At 48.3% G+C, this 18,992-nt stretch overlaps 1 protein-coding gene across 2 annotated transcripts; it reads left to right on the top strand.

Annotated features, from left to right (window-relative positions):
* Window positions 1-231: 231 nt before the first annotated feature.
* KCTD21 (potassium channel tetramerization domain containing 21) lies at window positions 232-17,683 on the top strand. 2 transcript variants are annotated; one of them, XM_012651017.1, is made up of 2 exons: window positions 232-280; window positions 14,745-17,683. In XM_012651017.1, the coding sequence occupies exon 2, from the start codon at window positions 14,775-14,777 to the stop codon at window positions 15,555-15,557; it is 783 nt and encodes a 260-aa protein (XP_012506471.1). In that variant the 5' UTR covers window positions 232-280; window positions 14,745-14,774; the 3' UTR covers window positions 15,558-17,683. The 2 variants fall into 2 exon arrangements, with proteins under 2 accessions (XP_012506471.1, XP_012506470.1); XM_012651016.1 differs by lacking the exon at window positions 232-280 and adding an exon at window positions 11,304-11,319.
* The last annotated feature ends 1,309 nt before the right edge of the window (window positions 17,684-18,992 follow it).

The raw sequence follows: 18,992 nt of genomic DNA, 5'->3' as shown, positions 1-18,992 counted from the left end.
CGCGAGCCGCCACTCGGACCGCGTCCCCTTTAAGGCCAGCCGGCCTGAGCGCCGGCAGGGGCAGGGCGGGGCGCCGGGCGGCTCGCCGCAGTGCGTCCTGGGAGATGGAGTTCGCGCTCCGGGGGCCGAGCCGCAAAGGGCCCAGGGAGAACTACAAGTCCCGGGACGCAGCGCGCGGGACGCGGGCCGCCACGCCCCTGGGCCGGGCTCCGGCACTCCCCCGCCTAGCACAGCTGCGCTGGCAGCCCGCGGAGGGGAGGCTGCAGAGCGAGGGCAGGAGGTGGGTGCGGCGCGGCCCGGGGCGCGGGGATCGGGGACTACCGGTGATGAGACGCGGGTCCATCTGCGCACCTGTCCTAGCATGAGAGGTCATCTCCCCAGCCTCGCCGTTCTCATCTGTGAAATGGGGTTGGCAACGCCTGCGGGGGAGGGGACCCGTTTCGTGGTGAGGGGAACCAGAGGGGGCAGAGCTATAAGAGGGGGGCGGAGCTGGTGGGAGGAGCCAGGGGGAACGGTGATGGAAAAGCCCGGATAATGAGGGTCGTGGGCTGTGGGAGGAGTCTTTGGTGGGTGGGGCAAGGAGGGGCGGAGTCTCTAGGTGAGAAGGGGGACGCGGGTCAGATCCCAGAAGGGGCTCAAGGGCTGGGGAGTGGGTGCCGAAAAGCCAACGAGGCAAGCCTGGGTTGGATTGGGAGAAGGGGCTGAAAAGCACTGGGGAAGGAAGGGCGGAGACACAAAGATGAAAGGGACCCCTCCCAGCTCCGGAGAGCCCTGGGTGGGTGGCGCCGTGGCGGTGTGGGCAGGGGTGCCCAAGTGAGCAAGGGCCTGTGGATGCACAGAACACTTTCCATTCCTTGTGATAGAAATAAAGAGCCTATCGCTTGAGCTCAGTGCGTCACATATATGATCTCATTCAGCTCTCACGCCCCGTAAAGGCGTCACCGTATGTGTTTACAGGTGAGGAACATGAGACTCAGAAAAGTGAAGTGACTTGCCCAAAACCACTCAGGACCCCTTGCTTCAAAGACTTTCCTTTTTTTCCCCCACTGCACTCAAGGGAGACAGGTTTAGTGTGGAGTGGATGGCAGGGAAGAAACCAAAGTTTTGATGCCCCGCCCTTCGCAGGTTGTCTGGCAGGACCAGTTCCCCCAACCCTTCCCAGTGCCAACCTATAAGGCAACCCTCCTGTGGTGTTGTGAGGATGAAGTGAGGAGATGGATTTGAAAGCCCATGTTTATAAATTATCATTCTTGGGAGGAACAGGAGGACAGTAGAAAGAAAGTAGTTGAAGTGGGGTGCTTGTGCCTGAGGAAAACCACAAGATGAAGCATGAGAGTGAGCTGACAGGGTGAAAGAAAACTGTGGAAGAGGATGGGGGATGGTGGTGGTTGTTGGGGGTTGCGCCAGGTGAAAGAATGCATTGCTGTGCAAGGAGGGAGGTCATGCCAGGTCCAGTGTTGTCCTTCCTCCAGCCCACCTTTCCTCTTTTGCCCCAATGGGCAGCTCAGTCCAGGGTCCGTGTGTGTCTGAGTGTAGGAAGTGTAGGAAGCAACTTTTCTCTCCTACTGTGTGGATGTGGTGGTAATGGAGCAGCCTATAGGCTTCTTGGAGATATGGACTGGGCAAGACAGGGTTAAAGATACAGCAGTTGGGTGTGGGGAGGTCAGGAGGGGGAGGGGAAGGACAGTGGCCTCTACATAGTCCTCTGGACTGTGAGCCAAAGAGCCCTTATGGTGGTGGGCTGATGTAGGTGGGGAAGTCTCCAGTTTACTGAAAGACACATTACTCGTGCTGAGCATAGTCCTCTTGAAATTTACCCAACCATGCTCTGTTCATCCTCCTACACAGTGGAAACTCTCCTTGCATTTACTTCCAGGTGATCACATGGGTCTTGCCCCAAGCCTTAGATTCTGAACTGAAAATTCAAGAGAGCGTTTTAAAATAAAAAGCTTTTAAAATGCAGAAGAGAGTGATAAATCTTCCTATTGGTAGATGACAGTCAGTCTGGGGTGGAGAAAATGGATCTGTCTAAACAGGGGAAGAAATTTTTTCCTCTTCCCCTATTCTGCCTGCTTCTATGGATATAGAGGGAGGCAATCCCAGCCCCAACAGAGAGGCCTGGCACCCATCTACTTAAGTAAAGTTGGCTGGGGTAAGCAGTGAGCATAAAGTGCTCTGGAGATGCACAGAAGGAAGGAAGGAATTTCAGCTGAGGGGCCTGGGAGATGAATGGGATTTTCCTTTGCAATCTAGGCAGAGGGGATGGCAGATGCCAAATTACAGAGGTAGGAGAGGACCTGGCATGGTTGGTCTATTAAGTAGGGATATAATAGTAGGGATATAATAGTATCTACTTCATCTATGAGATTAAAAGAGATTAACATGCCTAAAGTGCCTGGCACAGTAGTAGCTGCTCAATAAATATTAGCCATTATTATTACTGTTGTGGTGGTAGTTATTGTTAGGGTCATGATCATCTGCCCAGGAGTTGGCCTAGGACAGTACAGCTGGTAAGTGGCAGAGCATGATTCGATACAGGCTCAGGTAACACCAAACACCATGCACTGTCCTCTACCCCACACAGCCTCTCTCATGCCTTCTGCCCATTGCAACATTTCCGAGGCCCAGAAGTGGCCCCTATTTTTGAACATTCTCAGTGAGCCATGATGAGAGTTTCTTTCCTTCTGTGGTAGCAGAGACTCTGGGTTTGGAATGAGGCAGGAAAAAACAAGACCTGAACAACCATCTTCTCCCAGCCTGGATCCCAGCACAGAACACAAGCAGGCCCAGTGGTGTGGTCTCTCTGGGTGATGGGTGAGTCTGTCTATAGAGACCACCCAGGTGTAAATTCTAACCCCTCCACCAATTCTGTGAGCCATTTTTGCTTAGCCCTGGTTGGCATCCTAACCCTCTAAAAACTCAGTTGACAGTTGAAGAAGAAAATTATGAGCTTTCAGTGGCTTCTTAATAGCAGTAATCTGTAATTTATTGAGTCTGGCTATTTATTGGTCTGGCACTCTGACTGGAACTTTACATCTATGGTCCTATGTGAGGGAAGTGTTCTATTCTCCCTTCTTTCAAAATACAAATTTTTGCAAATCTTCAAGCCTACAGAAAAGTTTAAAGTAGCCCTTCACCTAGATGCATCAACTCATACTTTGTCAATTTTGCTTTACACACACACTTTTTTTTTTTGGCTGAAGTATTTCAGAGTTAGTTACAGATATCTTAACACTTGACCCCTAAATTCTTGAGCATGCATCTCCTAATAATGACATTCTCCTACATAAATCCATGGTCATACCTAAGAAAATTAGTAATAAGTCAGTATTACTTAATATGACCATTGTTATTCACATTTTTCCAGTTGCTCAAAAGTATTTTCTCTAGTTTTTGTTTTTTTTTTTTTTTTTTGAAACAGAGTCTCACTGTGTTGCCCGGGCTAGAGTGAGTGCCGTGGCGTCATCCTAGCTCACAGCAACCTCAAACTCCTGGGCTCAAACAATCCTTCTGCCTCAGCTTCCCGAGTAGCTGAGACTACAGGCATGTGCCACCATGCCCAGCTGATTTTTTCTATATATTTTTAGTTGTCCGATTAATTCCTTTCTATTTTTAGTAGAGATGGGGTCTCGCTCTTGCTCAGGCTGGTTTCAAACTCCTGAGCTCAAACAATCCGCCTGCCTCGGCCTCCCAGAGTGCTAGGATTACAGGCGTGAGCCACCGTGCCCAGCCTAGTTTTTGGTTTTTAAAATCATAGTTTTTGGTTTTTAAAATCAGATCCAGTAAAGATTCACATACTGCATTTGATTATATCTCTTTAAGCAACTCATTTAATCTAAATATTATGGAGCCCCTCCACCTGTTTAAATATGCTCAATTAGTTCATCAATGATTAGATTCAGGTTGGTTTTGGGTTGGGGGTTGGTTTTGATTTTTTGGCAATATGTATACTTCTTACTGCATATGATGTCAGGAGGCGTATGATGTCAGGGTCTTACTATCCATGAACACTAAATTTGATTATTGGTTCTGATCCCTCCATTGTAAGGGTAAATTTCCTCCCTTGTAATTAATAAGTAACCTATGAAGTCATTCTTTGAGGCTGTTGTAATCGTGTGTTCCTGATAACCTTTCACTCCACATCCACTGATAATCCTTGCCTCAATTGCAACACCAAGGGTTGCAAATTGGTAATTTTCTAATTCTGCCATTCCTTCTGTATTTATTACCTGGTATTCTTTTTTATAGAATAAATTTTTCTGTCTCTCACTCCCTCTCTTCTTCTCTCCCTATTTCTTCCTTTTGGAGTAACATTATGGACTCCGGATTTTTTTTTTTAATTCAATATGCTGTAATCATTCTTTTTGGTACTCAAATTATCACAGATTTGGCCAGTGGGAGTCCCTTCAGGCTAGCTCCTGTGTTCTTTCAACAGGACCTCTTTAGTCTTTGATTGCTTCTTTGCTATCTGGCAAAGAAGTTGCAGGCTCACTTTGAACTTTTCCTGTAAAAGTCCTGGAATCATCAATTTCTCCAGGAAGCCCTGGTTTCTTTTAGAGAAGATAACATTTAGAAACCAAGATCCAGGGCCTGGTGTGCTCATTGCTGCTGGGTGTCATTTCCGGGCTCTTTAAGTGAGCAAAGCTAGGAAATGGTAGATGATAGACAATTATCAGTACTTAGGTTTATTGTTACACCTGGTGCCCACTGATAGTGCAAAAAGGGTAGACTGCTTGAGAAGTAGTTTCATTATAGAAGTAATGTAGGAAAAGAGGAAATTGCACAGAAAAGAGCCCAGGCCTACTCCAGGGCTCCATAAATGTATAGGCTATTAGCTAGAACCTCTGTGGCTAAGTACAGCTTCCTGCTGAAGACCTTCAGGGGAGCGGTTCTCTGAAAGGTGTCCAAACTGAAACTCCTAGAGGCCATGACTCTGAGGTCAAGAATGCACATGAAGGCTGGGCGTGGTGGCTCACGCCTATAATCCTAGCACTCTGGGAGGCTGAGGCGGGCGGATCCTTTGAGCTCAGGAGACCAGCCTGAGCAAAAGCAAGACCCCGTCTCTACTAAAAAAATAGAAAGAAATTAGCTGGACAACTAAAAATATATATATATAGCCGTGCATGGTGGCGCATGCCTGTAGTCCCAGCTGCTCGGGAGGCTGAGGCAGAAGGATTGCTTGAGCCCAGGAGTTTGAGGTTGCTGTGAGCGAGGCTGACGCATGGCATTCTAGCCAGGGCAACAAATCGAGACTCTGCCTCAAAAAAAAAAAAAATTAAAAATTAAAAAATTACAAAAAAAAAAAAGAATGCACGTGAAGCCCTGGGTAAGGGATTCATCCTCTCTACACCTGGTTTAGGTTGTCGAAATAAAGATCATGTGATCTGTCCTGCCTGGGTCACAAGAGTTGTAAGGATCAGTATATATTTTTACAATTGCTAATCAGTCTCTTCAACACATTTATTACAAAATTCCTTCTCTTTTTCATCATTTTAATATCACACTTTGAAATGTCATTGCTTTATGATCTGATTTAATATATTACACCAAGATATCTGCTCTTTTTCAGATATTCTTTCAGGTTATCACTTACCAGTTCTTCCAAATTAAGATTTTAATTTTTTTAATAGTATATGAAAAATACTCCTGGGATTTGGATTAGGACAGCATAACAACTATAATTAATTTTAGATTAGAAGAACAAATTTAAGATTTTTTGTCTTCCTCTCAGAAGCATCACAGGTCTCTATTCAAATCCTATTTATGCTTCGTAAAATGTCATAGCTTGTGTTACTGGAGGGGGCACAGGCTTTGGAGACAGATTTCACTTGGAATTCTGCCTCTGCCATCTCTAGCTGCGTGATCTTAAGCAGCTGTCTTCACTTTGCATTTCAATTTTATAATCCTAAAAATTGAGGTGATAATCAAACCTACCTCAAACCAGCATCAGTATGGCATTTTAGTTAAATAATCTACAGGAAGATGCCTCATAGCTTAAGGGATGTCGTAGGTGCTCAGGAAATGTTGATTTCTCTTTGCCTCCTCCTGGTCTTTTTGTCGGTCAGAATCAAATTGAGATGGCAGGTGTGAGAGCACCTGATAAAAGGTAGGAGGGGGACAAATGACAGAACTCCACGGGCCTTGGCTGCTGAATGCCCAAAGAGGAGTGTCCTCAGAACACAGACTTTGCAGTCAGACAGGCCTAGGATTGAATCCTGGCTCTGCCACTGCTTTGGGCAGGTTACCTGACGTCGCTGAGTCTCAGTTTCTCCTCTAAAGTAAAGTGGAGGTACTCCTTGCCTTGGAGTAGTACTGCGGAGCTTAAATGAGCCAGTATACTGTATATAACGCATGCACCTGGCACGCCACACAGTAAGTTCTCGTCAAGCATTAGCTGTGTCCCTCGTGAGGCCTGCAGGGACGGTGCCCAGACATAGTTTTCAAGTAGGAATCTCTGAGCAGCGTCCTGGCTGCCCTTCCTTGCAGGACTTCCCCTCAAAGATTTCTGTTTTCTGTGTCACAATTAACAGGTTGCAACAGGGTGATTTTCAGGCCCTAGACTGGAATTGTCCTTCCCCCGGTGCCAGGCTGGGCACCCTCTCATTTCAGCTGCAACGCCAGGTGCCTTGGCCTCCCTGCCTTGTCAGGTGGTCTGAGGCACAGCGTGGCATAGTCTCCTGGTTTGACACCAGTGGTTTTCTCAGGGACGCAGATGGGGCTGATTTTTTTTTCCTGGTTCTTTTCAAGTTGAGAGGCAGACCAGAACTTCAGATTTACCGCTTGGAAAGTCTCTGCTTAAGAAAAAGTATTCATTCAGACACAGCAGTGGCATTTCTTTTATCTTCTACTTCTTGGTTCAGTTTGCAAGCCCATTCGCCTTTTCAAATCTGGCTTTTAAAAACCTTGCTTTTTGTGTTTTGCTGCTTTATCTTTAGACATCAGGAGTTGCTATTGAAGTAGAAGGGTTCAGACTTCTCAGTGGACTTGCCCCGTGCCAGTTCTGGAGGGCCTCTGGGTCATTCTGGGGTCTGTCCCCCATTCTCAGATGAGTGGGCGGAGCCCCAGGCCAGCCGTGGACAACCCCAGTCTGGTCAGGACAGAGAATCGGGGGTGTGTGCATCTCTTGCTCACACTGGGGCCCCATTGTGGGAAGGGGGATGGGCAGAGGTGTGGGGCTGAGACCTGGGCTAAGATCCCAGCCCCTCCACTCTGCAACCTTGGGCAGTCTCTTACCTTTCTGGCCCTCAGTGTCCTCATCTATACAATGGAGATGATGATAGTATTATAGTGGACTTTTTTTTGGCTGGGCTACAAATTAAATTGACATAAGACCAATTAACAGGATAAAAACCATTTTAATTACATGGAGTCACACAAAGACATGAGACTCAAAGAAGGGCCAGATAATTGAAGCTTCTGTAGCATCCTGCGCTATAGAAAGGAACAGGGGGCTCAGGGAGGGAGGTGGAGACGAACTGTGGGAGGGTGAGGGGAGAGACTGTGTGTCGAATAAAGGTTGCCTTGTTATGCAGATACATCTCTCAGGTGATAACACTGGTGTCAGAGCAGCTCTCTTCCTGGTGGACATACCTTTACTAATGATAAGTTTTGGGGGTTTTTTTGTTTTTGTTTTGTTTTTTTGAGACAGGGTCTTGCTGTGTCACCCTGAGTAGAGTGCAGTGGTGTCATCACAGCTCACTGCAGCCTCACACTTCTGGGCTCAAGCGATCTTCCTGCCTCAGCCTCCAGAGTAGCTTGGACTACAGGCATGTGCCACCATGCCCAGCTAGTTTTTCTATTTTTAGCAGAGACAGGGTCACACTCTTGCTCAGGCTGGTCTCAAACTCCTGAGCCCAAGCGATCCTCCCTTCCTTGGCCTCCCAGAGTGCTAGGATTACAGGTGTGAGCCACCGCGCCAGGCTGAAAAGCTCTTTTATACATATTAATTTCCTTTACAAAGAGCAGCTTTTCAGAGCTGCTTCTGTGTCTGCAGTTTCTCAGAATAACTTGGAATAATCAATATGCCAAAGAGGTAGTATATTTTAAGGTAGTATATTCTGATCTCCTGCAGTCATATTTTGGGGTGGTGTGTCCTGAGCCCCAACAGTAGCCATCTCACAGTGTAGTTGTGAATACTTTGAGGTAATGAATAGATAGCATTTAGCACAATAGTGTATTATTCTCTGTACTTTTCTATATATTTTTATTGAAAATAAATAAAATGCCACAGACTATGAAGCATGGTGGAAGCAGGAGGTGTGAGCTCAGCGTCGGTAGCTGCGGTCTCGCCAAGCAAGCTGCACACCAGTGTTTGAAAAGCCTGCTTCAAGGGCTCTCAAACTTTTTGAAGCTCTTAAAGCCTTCTGTGGTTATTACAAGCCTCAGCAGCTGTGGGAAGAGAATGAGCTGCCCGCTCACTGGCTGTGCGTCCTGGGCAAGTCACCAGTCTTTCTGAGACTCAGTTTCCTCATCTGCCACATGAGGGAGAATGATGCCTACTTTGTAGGACTGCTGTGAGAATGAAAAGGGCCGATGAGTGTAAAGGCCTTGGGCGTAGTAAAAGGCTCAGTAAATATTTGTTCCCTCCCTCTCTTAGGCTAAAAGAAAAAAAATACCGTTTCATTTACTCTTTTTTTTTTTTTTTTGAGACAGAGTCTCACTGTGTTGCCCAGGCTAGAGTGCCATGGCATCATCCTAGCTCACAGCAACCTCAAACTCCTGGGCTCAAGCGATCCTACTGCCTCAGCCTCCCGAGTAGCTGGGACTACAGGCATGCGCCACCATGCCCGGCTAATTTTTTCTATATATTTTTAGTTGTCCGATTAATTTCTTTCTATTTTTAGTAGAGACGGAGTCTCGCTCTAGGCTGGTCTCGAACTCCTGAGGTCAAACAATCTGCCCACCTCGGCCTCCCAAAGTGCTAGGATTACAGGCATGAGCCACCGCGCCCGGCCTGTTTCATTCACTCTTACTCTCACATCAGTACTCTGACACCAAATGTGTGGGGCACCTCACTTCAATTCCGACACTATCTACCTGGAGTTAGCACAGAGCCCCAAGGTTAAAGGCTCAGTCCCACAAGACTGCCCCCCACTTCAGATGCCAATTGCAAGTCTTGGTTGTCACCTGTGCTTCTGACCAACTGGCTATAAATTGGAGGTTCCTGCCACCCTCTCCTCAAGTTGAATAAGCTAGAACAGCTCACGAAAACAGTTTACTTCCTAGATTACCTACCAGCTTATTATGAAAGGAACAGCCAGATGGAAGAAATGCATAGAGTACACTATGGGGAAAGGGGCCCCCAGCTTCCATGCTCTCTTGAGGCCTGCCACCCTCCTGGCACCTCCATGTGTTCACCAACTTGGAAGCTCTGAGAACTTTGTCATTTGGGGGTTTCGTGGAGGCCTCATTATGGAGACATGATTGATTAAATCACTGGCCATTGGTGATCAAGTCAATTTCTTGTCCCTCTCCCTCCCTGGAGGTGGAGGGTAGAGATGGGGGTGAAATTCATACCTTCTGATCACATGGTTGGTTCCTCTGGCAACCAGCTCCCATCCTTAGGGAGTCTCCAAAAGTCGTGTCATTAACATAAACTCAGATGTGGTTGAAAGGTGCTTGTTATGAATAACAAGATGTTCCTTTCACCTTTATTTCTGGAACTGGAGACAAAACCAATTATTATAACAAAAGATGCTCCCATAGCTCTTATCACTTAGGAAATTACAAGGGTTTTAGGTGCCCTGGCCAAGAGCGGGGAACAAAGACCAAATGAATATTTCTTATTATATCACACAGCCCCTCCCTGCTGTCCCGCCCCTCATACCACCAGCACCTACTGTGTGCTGGGCAGTGAATATGCAGACATGAGACGTGTGATTGCTCTCAGAGAGCTCACAAACTAGGCAGTAGTTTTTAAGAAAATTTCATCACAACCCCTAGTATGAAGATACATTTTATATCATGATCCAGTTCATACACACATAACTAAAACAAAGTTTCAGAACAATATATATGACTGATCACAATCCACTCACTGTATTGACTTCATGACTTACTAATAGGACACAACCTTCATTTTTTTCTAGTTTATGAAGGCATCATTTACATACAGTAAAATTTACTCTTCCTAGGTATACTGTTATATGAATTTTGACAATCTTTATGCAGACATTCGACCACCACGGCATCAAGATGGAGAATATTTCTATCTCTCCACAATATTGACTTGTGCTTATTTGTAGCCAGTCTCTTCTCCCCAACCTGGCCCTGAAAAACCACTGATCTGATTTCTGTCTCCACAGTTCTGCCTTTTCCAGAATGTTATACACATACAATCATGTAGCACCTAACCTTCTGTGGCTTCTTTCACTTAGCATCATGCTTTTGAAAGTCATCTGTGTGCTGGTGCATGTTAGTAGTTAGTTCCTTTATATTGCTGAGTTGTATTCCATTGTATGGATGTACCATAATTTATCTATTTACATTTTAGTTGTTTCCAGGTTTGGGTAATTATGAATAAATCTGCTATAAACACTCACATACAAGTTTTTGCATGGACATATGTCTCCATTTCTCTGGGATAAACATCTAGGAGTGGGATCAATGTGGGTCAGGTGATTTGTATGCCAAACTATTTTCCACGGTGATTATATAATTTTTATTCTCACCAGCAACGTATGAGACTTTCTGTTGCTCTGTGTGTACTCACCAGCATTTAGTATTGTCAGATTTTTTTATGAGTCATTTTAATGTAGTAGTATCTAACTGTGGTTTTAATTTTCATACTCTAATGACTAATGATGTGGGACATCTTTTCATGTGATTGTTAGTCATCTGTATATCTTCTTTGGTAGAGTATCTGTTAGATATTTTCCCATTTTTTACTTGGGTTGTTTTCTTACTGAGTTTCGAAAGTTCTTTATATATTCTCGTTAACAATCCGATAGGTGTTCTGCAAATGTTTTCTCTCAGTCTGTGTCTTACTCTTTCATTTTCTTAAGTGTCTTTTAAAGAGCAGAAGTTTTTCATTTGGATGAAGTCTAGCTTATCAATTATTTTATAGTTTGTTACTGGATAGGTAGAGTCCTAGCCAGGAAATCTTTCCCTAACCCAAAGTCACAAAGATTTTCTCCTAGATGTTGTATAGTTTTAGATTTTACATTTAGTCTATGATCCATTTTGAGTTAATTTTCCATCTATGATGCAAGAGATGGATCCAGGCTCCTTTATTCCCCCATATGGATGTCCAGTGATCTGCACCATGATAAAGCCAGGGAGGAGAGCCGTGTGCACAGCAGATCCCTGCCCAATGGAATGGTGAGTGCTGCATGATACCAGGGAGCCTGAGATCTGTTGACCTAGTAGAGATCTAGGGACAATCTTGCAGAGGCAGTGACTCATAGGCTGGGCCTGAAAAGTAGACAGCAGAGAAGGTGGAGAAGGTAGAAAGGTTGGTGGTATAGGGAGAGCAAGGCAGGACAGGTGACAGCGTGAGGGACTCAGTGGCATCTGGAGTACCAGCGCCTGGAGTGCATGGAGGGCAGGGTTAGAGATGAGAAGGGAAGAGCAAGGTGGTCTAGGCAGGGAGTAGTGCTTCAGGAAGGTCAGTCCACAGATCGAAATGGAAGGTGGGCAGAAGGGAGCTGAGCGAGGATGTAGGGTGTAGCAGGAGTGGGGATGAGCCTGAGCTCTGAGAGTAGTTATAGGATGCGTTCCAGAAGACAGAGTCAAGACAAACCGCAGGGCTGAGAAGTCAGGGCTACCTCCCCAGTCTTGGGCCCAGGCACTTGGGTAGCTGCAAAGAGCTCACAGCAGGTTTGGGGCAGAGGAGTTCTGTGTTAGGCTTCTGGTACCTGTGGATATCCAGGTGGAGGTGGCCAGGAGGCAGCTGGGTACACATGGGGGGCTGTAGCTCAGAGGTGTTCATTCGTCACCACCTGACTGCAAACCCTCCACCACACTCATAAGCTCCTCAGCCCCCAGGGGTGCCAGTTTCCGCCCCTCGTGTCGTGTCATTTCACAACAGGGCCTGTGGATTTATGATGATGGACACTGGCCCTGTGACTAGAAAAGAGGGGCTTGTAGGACTGAGCTCCGTGACTCAGTTGGTATGGAGAGAACACCACTGAGCCCCCTGGCCAGCCTCTGCCCCAACTGCCTGTGTAACCCTGTGCTGCTCTCCCCAGACAAATGACTGGGAGCCACAATGCCATGGAAGGAGCAAGAAAGCAGGTGCTCTGCTGCTTTTCCCAGCAGAGAAATAGGATTTTGGGCACCCACCCCGGGGTAGCTACTGACCGCCTCCCCCTGCAGCAATGCTCTGAGCAGTCAGCACTAATGCACAGAGGTGTGGGTCTGCCCTGCTGTCAGGAAAAGCAGCCCAGCCTCTCTGACGCCTGATCCTGCCCTTTCTGTGAAGCTGAGCCACTTCACAGAGCCTGGGCCTGAGACCGAGTATTGGGGGTCAGAGGTTTAAGGAGAAAGAGAGACTGAAAACTAGAATATGCACATTACTATTTAGAAAGAAAAGGGGTTGGCCAGGCGCCGTGGCTCATGCCTGTAATCCTAGCTCTCTGGGAGGCCGAGGCGGGCGAATTGTTTGAGCTCAGGAGTTCGAGACCAGCCTGAGCAAGAGCGAGACCCTGTCTCTACTAAAATTAGAAAGAAATTAATTGGACAACTAAAAATATATATAGAAAAAATTAGCCGGGCATGGTGGCACATGCCTGTAGTCCCAGCTACTCGGGAGGCTGAGGCAGGAGGATCGCTTGAGCCCAGGAGTTTGAGGTTGCTGTGAGCTAGGCTGACGCCACGGCACTCTAGCCCGGGCAACACAGTGAGACTCTGTCTCAGAAAAAAAAAAAAAAAGAAGAAAAGGGGTTGGAGGAGACTAGAGTCCTGGGAAGAGGGAAGCAGGGAGGAAAAAGAAGATTCTGGAATGAGTAAGGGGGTGACCCACTCCTGAGTCCAGCTTCTGCCTGGGTCCTCTGGAGAGAGAACTGGCCAGATCTGCCCTGCACCCCAGCACCCTACCCAGCTGTGGCTCCGAGGCCAGTCTGTGCTCCAGCAGCCCCCTCCCTGCAGTTTGCCGCCCTCCCCGCTGGGCCTCCCCACTGTCTCACAGCCCATCTGCTCTAGGCTTCTGCTCACGAGCCTTTGTAACTTTGTCGCAGGCACATTTCTCTCCAGACACTCCAGATGGTTAATGCCTTTCTGCAGCATCAAAGTGCCCCTTTCGACTGGGAAGGAATTGCTGGGGTCCCCACCCCAGAGAGTTGAGCAGGGCAGCTGAGCATCTCCCACACCTGGCATGGCCCCATCTCTGGGAAAAAAGGGGTCTCAGTGCAGTCAGCCTCTATAGAAGGCAGACATGTCGAGAAGTGCTTGCCACCTCTGCTGGGTGACTTTGGGGAAGTCCCCCTCTTGGGCCTCTGTTTCCCCATCTAGGCATTAAGCATACTTGGCAGGATGGTTCTTGATATACCAGGATTCATTCCTGACCTGCTCCCACAGCTCTTGGTATGTCTGTCTTGTCACTGAGCCTTCAGTGTGTCTTGTCCCCCCCACCAGCCTCAAGGGCAGCAATTCCTCTTGGTGTCCCCACCTGCCACTCTAGGGAAAGACTGCTGAATCCTTTGTGCAGGTTGGCTCTTGGGAAAGTATCATGTTGGAAGCTGGGAGGGTATATCCCCTGCTTTCTAGAACCTTTGTTGAAGGAGACTTACCAGCCGTAGACACTGGCAGCTGGGATCAGTGGGGGCCAAGGTAAGGAGTGGGTAGAGTGCCCTTAGGAGGGTGCTCCGGGCAGAGTCCCGCATTTGCCTTGACCTTGCTGCCAGTCTCAGAGAAGGTTGGAGTGCCATCATGACAGGCAAGGACAGTCCACCAGGAGCCAAGAACATATTCATGGCAAGGAAAGTTGGCCCAGGAGCAGTGAGAGTCTCGAAAGGACTGCTCTTTGGAATCCAGAGAGCTGAGTGACCCATCATGGGCCTGCTAAATAGATGGAAATGGCACTAACACGGCCATTCATTGAGAAAAATAATTAAATTCAGAGGCAGCACTGGTACAACAGAAGGAGCCCTGTGCCTGGAGCACCTGCTTTCCTGGCCCCACCTTGAGATTTTCAGAATATTTATTAAGTAGGTAGAGTATACCAATCTTTGGCTAGTAAGAATTTATACATCTTTCTTTTGTATAAAGGGACCTGAGTTTGAATCCTGACAAGACACTTCCCCTCTCTGAGCATGGGGCATGAATCCTGGCACAGTGTTCCTCCTCTGCACGGCAGGGATGGATGATGGTATTGTCCATGTCAAAGATGATACAACTACTATGTAAGCAAATATTTGTAAAAACACATAGTATAGCTTTCAGTCCAGGCACATTTTCCTTTCTTCCTGTAGACCAGGGGTTCTCTATTCTAACTGAACATTTAGAATTACCAAGGAGCTCTTTAAAAATACCATTGCTAGAGCCATGATCCAGACCAATTAAAATAGAATCTCTGGGGGGTGGGACTCAGACTTTGGATTTTTTGTTTTCTTTCTTCTTTATTTTTTTTTAAACTCCCTAGTGAATCTAATGTGCTGTATACAGTGTGGCAGTTATCACCCATTGATCAGATATTAATTCATTTCAACCCCAAGGAGTATAGGCTTGATCTACAATAAAGAGTTAAGAACCGTGACTGCCCAGATATGGTTGAGTAATAGTCATTTCTCATTTGTCTCCCTTTCTAGGACTACTTCCCAGCACCTCAGCCTCTTGCCATGTCCGACCCCATCACACTGAACGTCGGGGGGAAGCTCTACACCACCTCACTGGCAACCCTGACCAGCTTCCCCGACTCCATGCTGGGTGCCATGTTCAGCGGGAAGATGCCGACCAAGAGGGACAGCCAGGGCAACTGCTTCATTGACCGTGATGGCAAAGTGTTCCGCTACATCCTCAACTTCCTGCGAACCTCCCACCTGGACCTGCCAGAGGACTTCCAGGAGATGGGCCTGCTCCGCAGGGAGGCCGACTTCTACCAGGTGCAGCCCCTGATCGAGGCCCTGCAGGAGAAGGAGGTGGAGCTCTCCAAGGCCGAGAAGAATGCCATGCTCAACATCACTCTGAACCAGCGTGTGCAGACAGTCCACTTCACTGTGCGTGAGGCGCCCCAGATCTACAGCCTGTCGTCCTCCAGCATGGAGGTCTTCAATGCCAACATCTTTAGCACCTCCTGCCTCTTCCTCAAGCTCCTTGGCTCCAAGCTCTTCTACTGCTCTAATGGCAATCTCTCCTCCATCACCAGCCACTTGCAAGATCCCAACCACCTGACTCTGGACTGGGTGGCCAATGTGGAGGGCCTGCCAGAGGAGGAGTACACCAAGCAGAACCTCAAGAGGCTCTGGGTGGTGCCCGCCAACAAGCAGATCAATAGTTTCCAGGTCTTTGTGGAGGAGGTACTGAAAATCGCTCTGAGTGATGGCTTCTGCATCGATTCTTCTCACCCGCATGCTCTAGATTTTATGAACAATAAGATTATTCGATTAATACGGTACAGGTAAAAGGACCCCAGCAACACTGGAGAGGGGAAGTCCCAAGAAGCTTATGTCAGCCAAGGTCTTGGAGAGTGTCTCGCCAGTAGTGTGAGGCAGGGTACCGTACTAATCCATACTAACTGCATAGCAGGACTTGATTCCCCCGTGATGAAGTCCACCTTTTGGAATCCACATGTCCTCTGAGAAGAACCACCTTTTTTCTTGCCATTCTGAGCTGGAGATGGGCAGTTTATTATGACAGGTGAAGAGTCAGCTGATCTGTGCTAAAGGAGGCTACAGGAGGACTTTCTGGCCGGGACAAAGGAGCAGCAGTTCTCTTACGGGCTCCATCTCTGTCTGCGCCACTAGCCAGTGCCGCATTTACCCATCTGTGAAAAGGCCCCTGGAAAGGATACGGGATGAGAACAAGTTTCCCTTTGGTCTCCCAGAACATGAAGTGCCCAGTGGTCCCCATCACACCTGCTCTTCCCTCCCCTCGGTTGCATCCAGAACCTTGGACTTGTTTGCCCAGGGGCGACCGTGTTTGGCTGGCTTGGAATGCAGTGTGTTCTCAGAGCTCTGTCAGCATCCCCACTGGGGGAGAGAGCTGAGCTGTGCCATGTCCAGAGGAGGGGGTGTCCAGGCAGGGTTCAGAAGGTGGGGATGTCCCCTCGACAAGGCCGAGTCTAAGCATTTCTGGCTTCAGAAGTGGGCTGCTGTCCCTGCGAAGATACGAAAGTATCTGGAACCAGTGTGACATGCTTCAGAATCCAGTCTGTTGCCTGACTTTCATAATTCTTTTCCCAAAAATTTGAGGTCCCATTGAAACAGGTCATTTTAAAGAAATGTATTATGGATTCTCAGGGTTGGAAAATAATTCAACAACTGCTTGGTCCTGCCCTGCCCCAAGCACACCCCAGCACATGTGGGGGTCAGCACCTCTCCCTGAGTACCTCCAAGCAGTCACCTATGCCTGCTTGTATACCTCTGGTGACAGGAAGCTCGCCTTCCCCAGGGCAGTTCCTGCCATGGTTGGATGGTGCTGACTGTTAGAAAGTTCTTCTTCATATTGAGCCAAAATCTGTCCTGCCGCTTTGATGTGCTGGATCTTGGTTGCAGACCTTCTTTCTCACCCCAATGTGTATCTTCACTTTCAGAATAGTCACCCTAAGAGGCCAGATGCTTATTCTGAAAATATCGTTACTCAGAATTCGGATTCCCCTTTGGGATCAGTCTTCAGAATCAAAGTCGCTCGTTTCCATCCCCTGTCAGTCCTTTTGTTACAGCTTCACCTTGTTTGTGACCCCACTTCACCCACCTTCCCCACCAGCCATGGCTCCACATGCCTTCTTGACCACTGTTGGAAGCCCCTGAGGAGGTCCAGAGGAAAGAGACAGGATCTCCGCAGGCAGTGTGCAGCGAGGAGCCCGGGAGTGGTCCGAACCATAACATTGCCCTTGGAGTGAGTCTCCAGCCCCTAAGACACTGCTCTCAGGGAGGCGGCCTTCCCCTGTAATACTGTGTCTAGTTGTAACTAGCCCGTGGGTCTCCTTGGGGTGCCATCCAGGACAAGCAACCCTAAGCCACTACTTCCTATCGGGTGATGAGCCATGCAGGCCTCCAAACTGCACGTTATGATTCACCCCTGGAGTGTGGCCTTGGGAGTCCTGCAGTCTTACCCACTGGGCAGGGGCCCTCAAAGCCAGGGAAGCCTGGTGACACAGGCACCCACGGAAGGTAGACCAGGGAAGGGGCTTCCCACGGTTATACCCTGTAAGCAGGGAGCTTGTGTGCTGGGCCGTGGGCAGGGCCAGGTCCCTCAGGCAATAAAGGCCTTTCCCCCCGACCACATTGGAACCCAGGAGTCTTTGTGACAGCTGTCCCAGGCCACCAGGCCAACATAACTTGGAAAAGCCCCTCAAGGAAAACCCAGTTAGACCAAGCAACAAAAGCTGTGACTACAACAAAACAATTCAAGGAAGAAATCTCATGAATCATCACTGCCCTTTTTTCTCTCCATAAAACTACTTTCACCATCTTGTGGTGCTTCCTAATTCAAGCAGCTTGACTTTAGGGAAATTACAGAACCTGTGAAGCCACTAACATGCTGTGTGACTTTGTGCAAGTCACTCACCTCACTGAGCCACCTCTGTTTCTTCATCTGTGAAATGGGCATAACAGTAATATATAACCCTACCTACCTCACAGGACTGTTGTGAGGATCAAACGAAATAATGTACATGAGAATACAGTATAAATGTTAAGTGACTGTTACCATTTTGTGTCTGCTTATGAGGGGGAGAAAAACACCAGTCTTAAGTCAGACTGGCTCGGGTTTGAATCCTGGCTGCATTTCTTACTCTGTGATCTTGGACAAGTCACTAAGCCTCTCTGATTTGTTTCTTCATTGGGTAACATCGCCCCTCCTCCCAGGTCATACAACTTAAATGCGTTGGTGTGTGTGAAAATTCCTAGCCAGGCCTGGCACATAGGAGCTCAGTAAAAGCTCGCCCTTACCGGAGGTGGTACCGGTGGACTCTTGTGCCAGGAACGGAGAGTCCCAGGAGAGTACAGTTTAACCAGCCCTTTCCGAGTACTAGGTGTGCAGGCTCTGAGGCTGGGAACAGCCACAAATAAGTTCAGCTAAATTCGCCTGGAAAAAGGTCAGGGCTTCACACAGTGTGCTGTGGGAACTCAGGGAAAGAGAGCCTCATAGAGGGCTGTGTGGAGGGTCGAGCTGTGCCTTTGGTTGGTTGGATTTTGTGACAGAATAAGCAAGGAGGGCACCATGGGTGCAGGGAACAGCAAGAGCAGGGAGCTGGCAGCCAGCCAGGGAGGGTGACCAAGGAAGGGTGTGCATTCACGCATATCCACAGCACTAGGGGAGCGACAGGTTGTACGTTCAAGGCAATCTCATCGCGCCCACATCTAACTTAGGTGAGTTCAGCCATCTGCTTAGCAAAATGTGAGAAAGGGAACAAACACTAAGCAGTGCCAGCAGCACCATCCCAGTGCTCGAGTGAGTGAGAGTGGGAGTGAACTGGGAGGCAGAGATGTGCTTCCTGTGAGCCCCTCACCACCCTGAGTGAGACCCAATGGTGATCTCACCCGGACTGAGTTTAGCCTTTTTTATACAGCCCAGGGCTTCATCCCAGCTGAAGGGGCAATGTCAGGCACACAGCACTTGCTGGCTCTCTGTTCCTGCCCTAGGTGTGGTCCCAGGCACGCAGAGGGATGGTCAGAACAGGTGCTCAGGGGAACCATAAGGCACCTTGGTATGACCGCTTCATGAGGCCTGCCACAAAACGGTCCCCGCATGCTCGGAAGCCAGCAGCAGCCGCCACCTCGGCCACCACTCTGTGATCTCACACCCTTAGGACCTCCAAAGGCCCTTTTCCCTTTTATGAAGGGCCACGCCTCATGACCCTGTTCTGCCTTTGGGCCAGAGCTCCCAGTGCAGGA

The sequence above is a fragment of the Propithecus coquereli genome, unplaced genomic scaffold (assembly GCF_000956105.1).
Source record: "Propithecus coquereli isolate 6110/MARCELLA unplaced genomic scaffold, Pcoq_1.0 Scaffold344, whole genome shotgun sequence".
Taxonomy (NCBI): Eukaryota; Metazoa; Chordata; class Mammalia; order Primates; family Indriidae; genus Propithecus; species Propithecus coquereli.
Note: the sequence above shows the minus strand (reverse complement) of the source record. Positions and strands in the feature narration are given on the sequence as shown.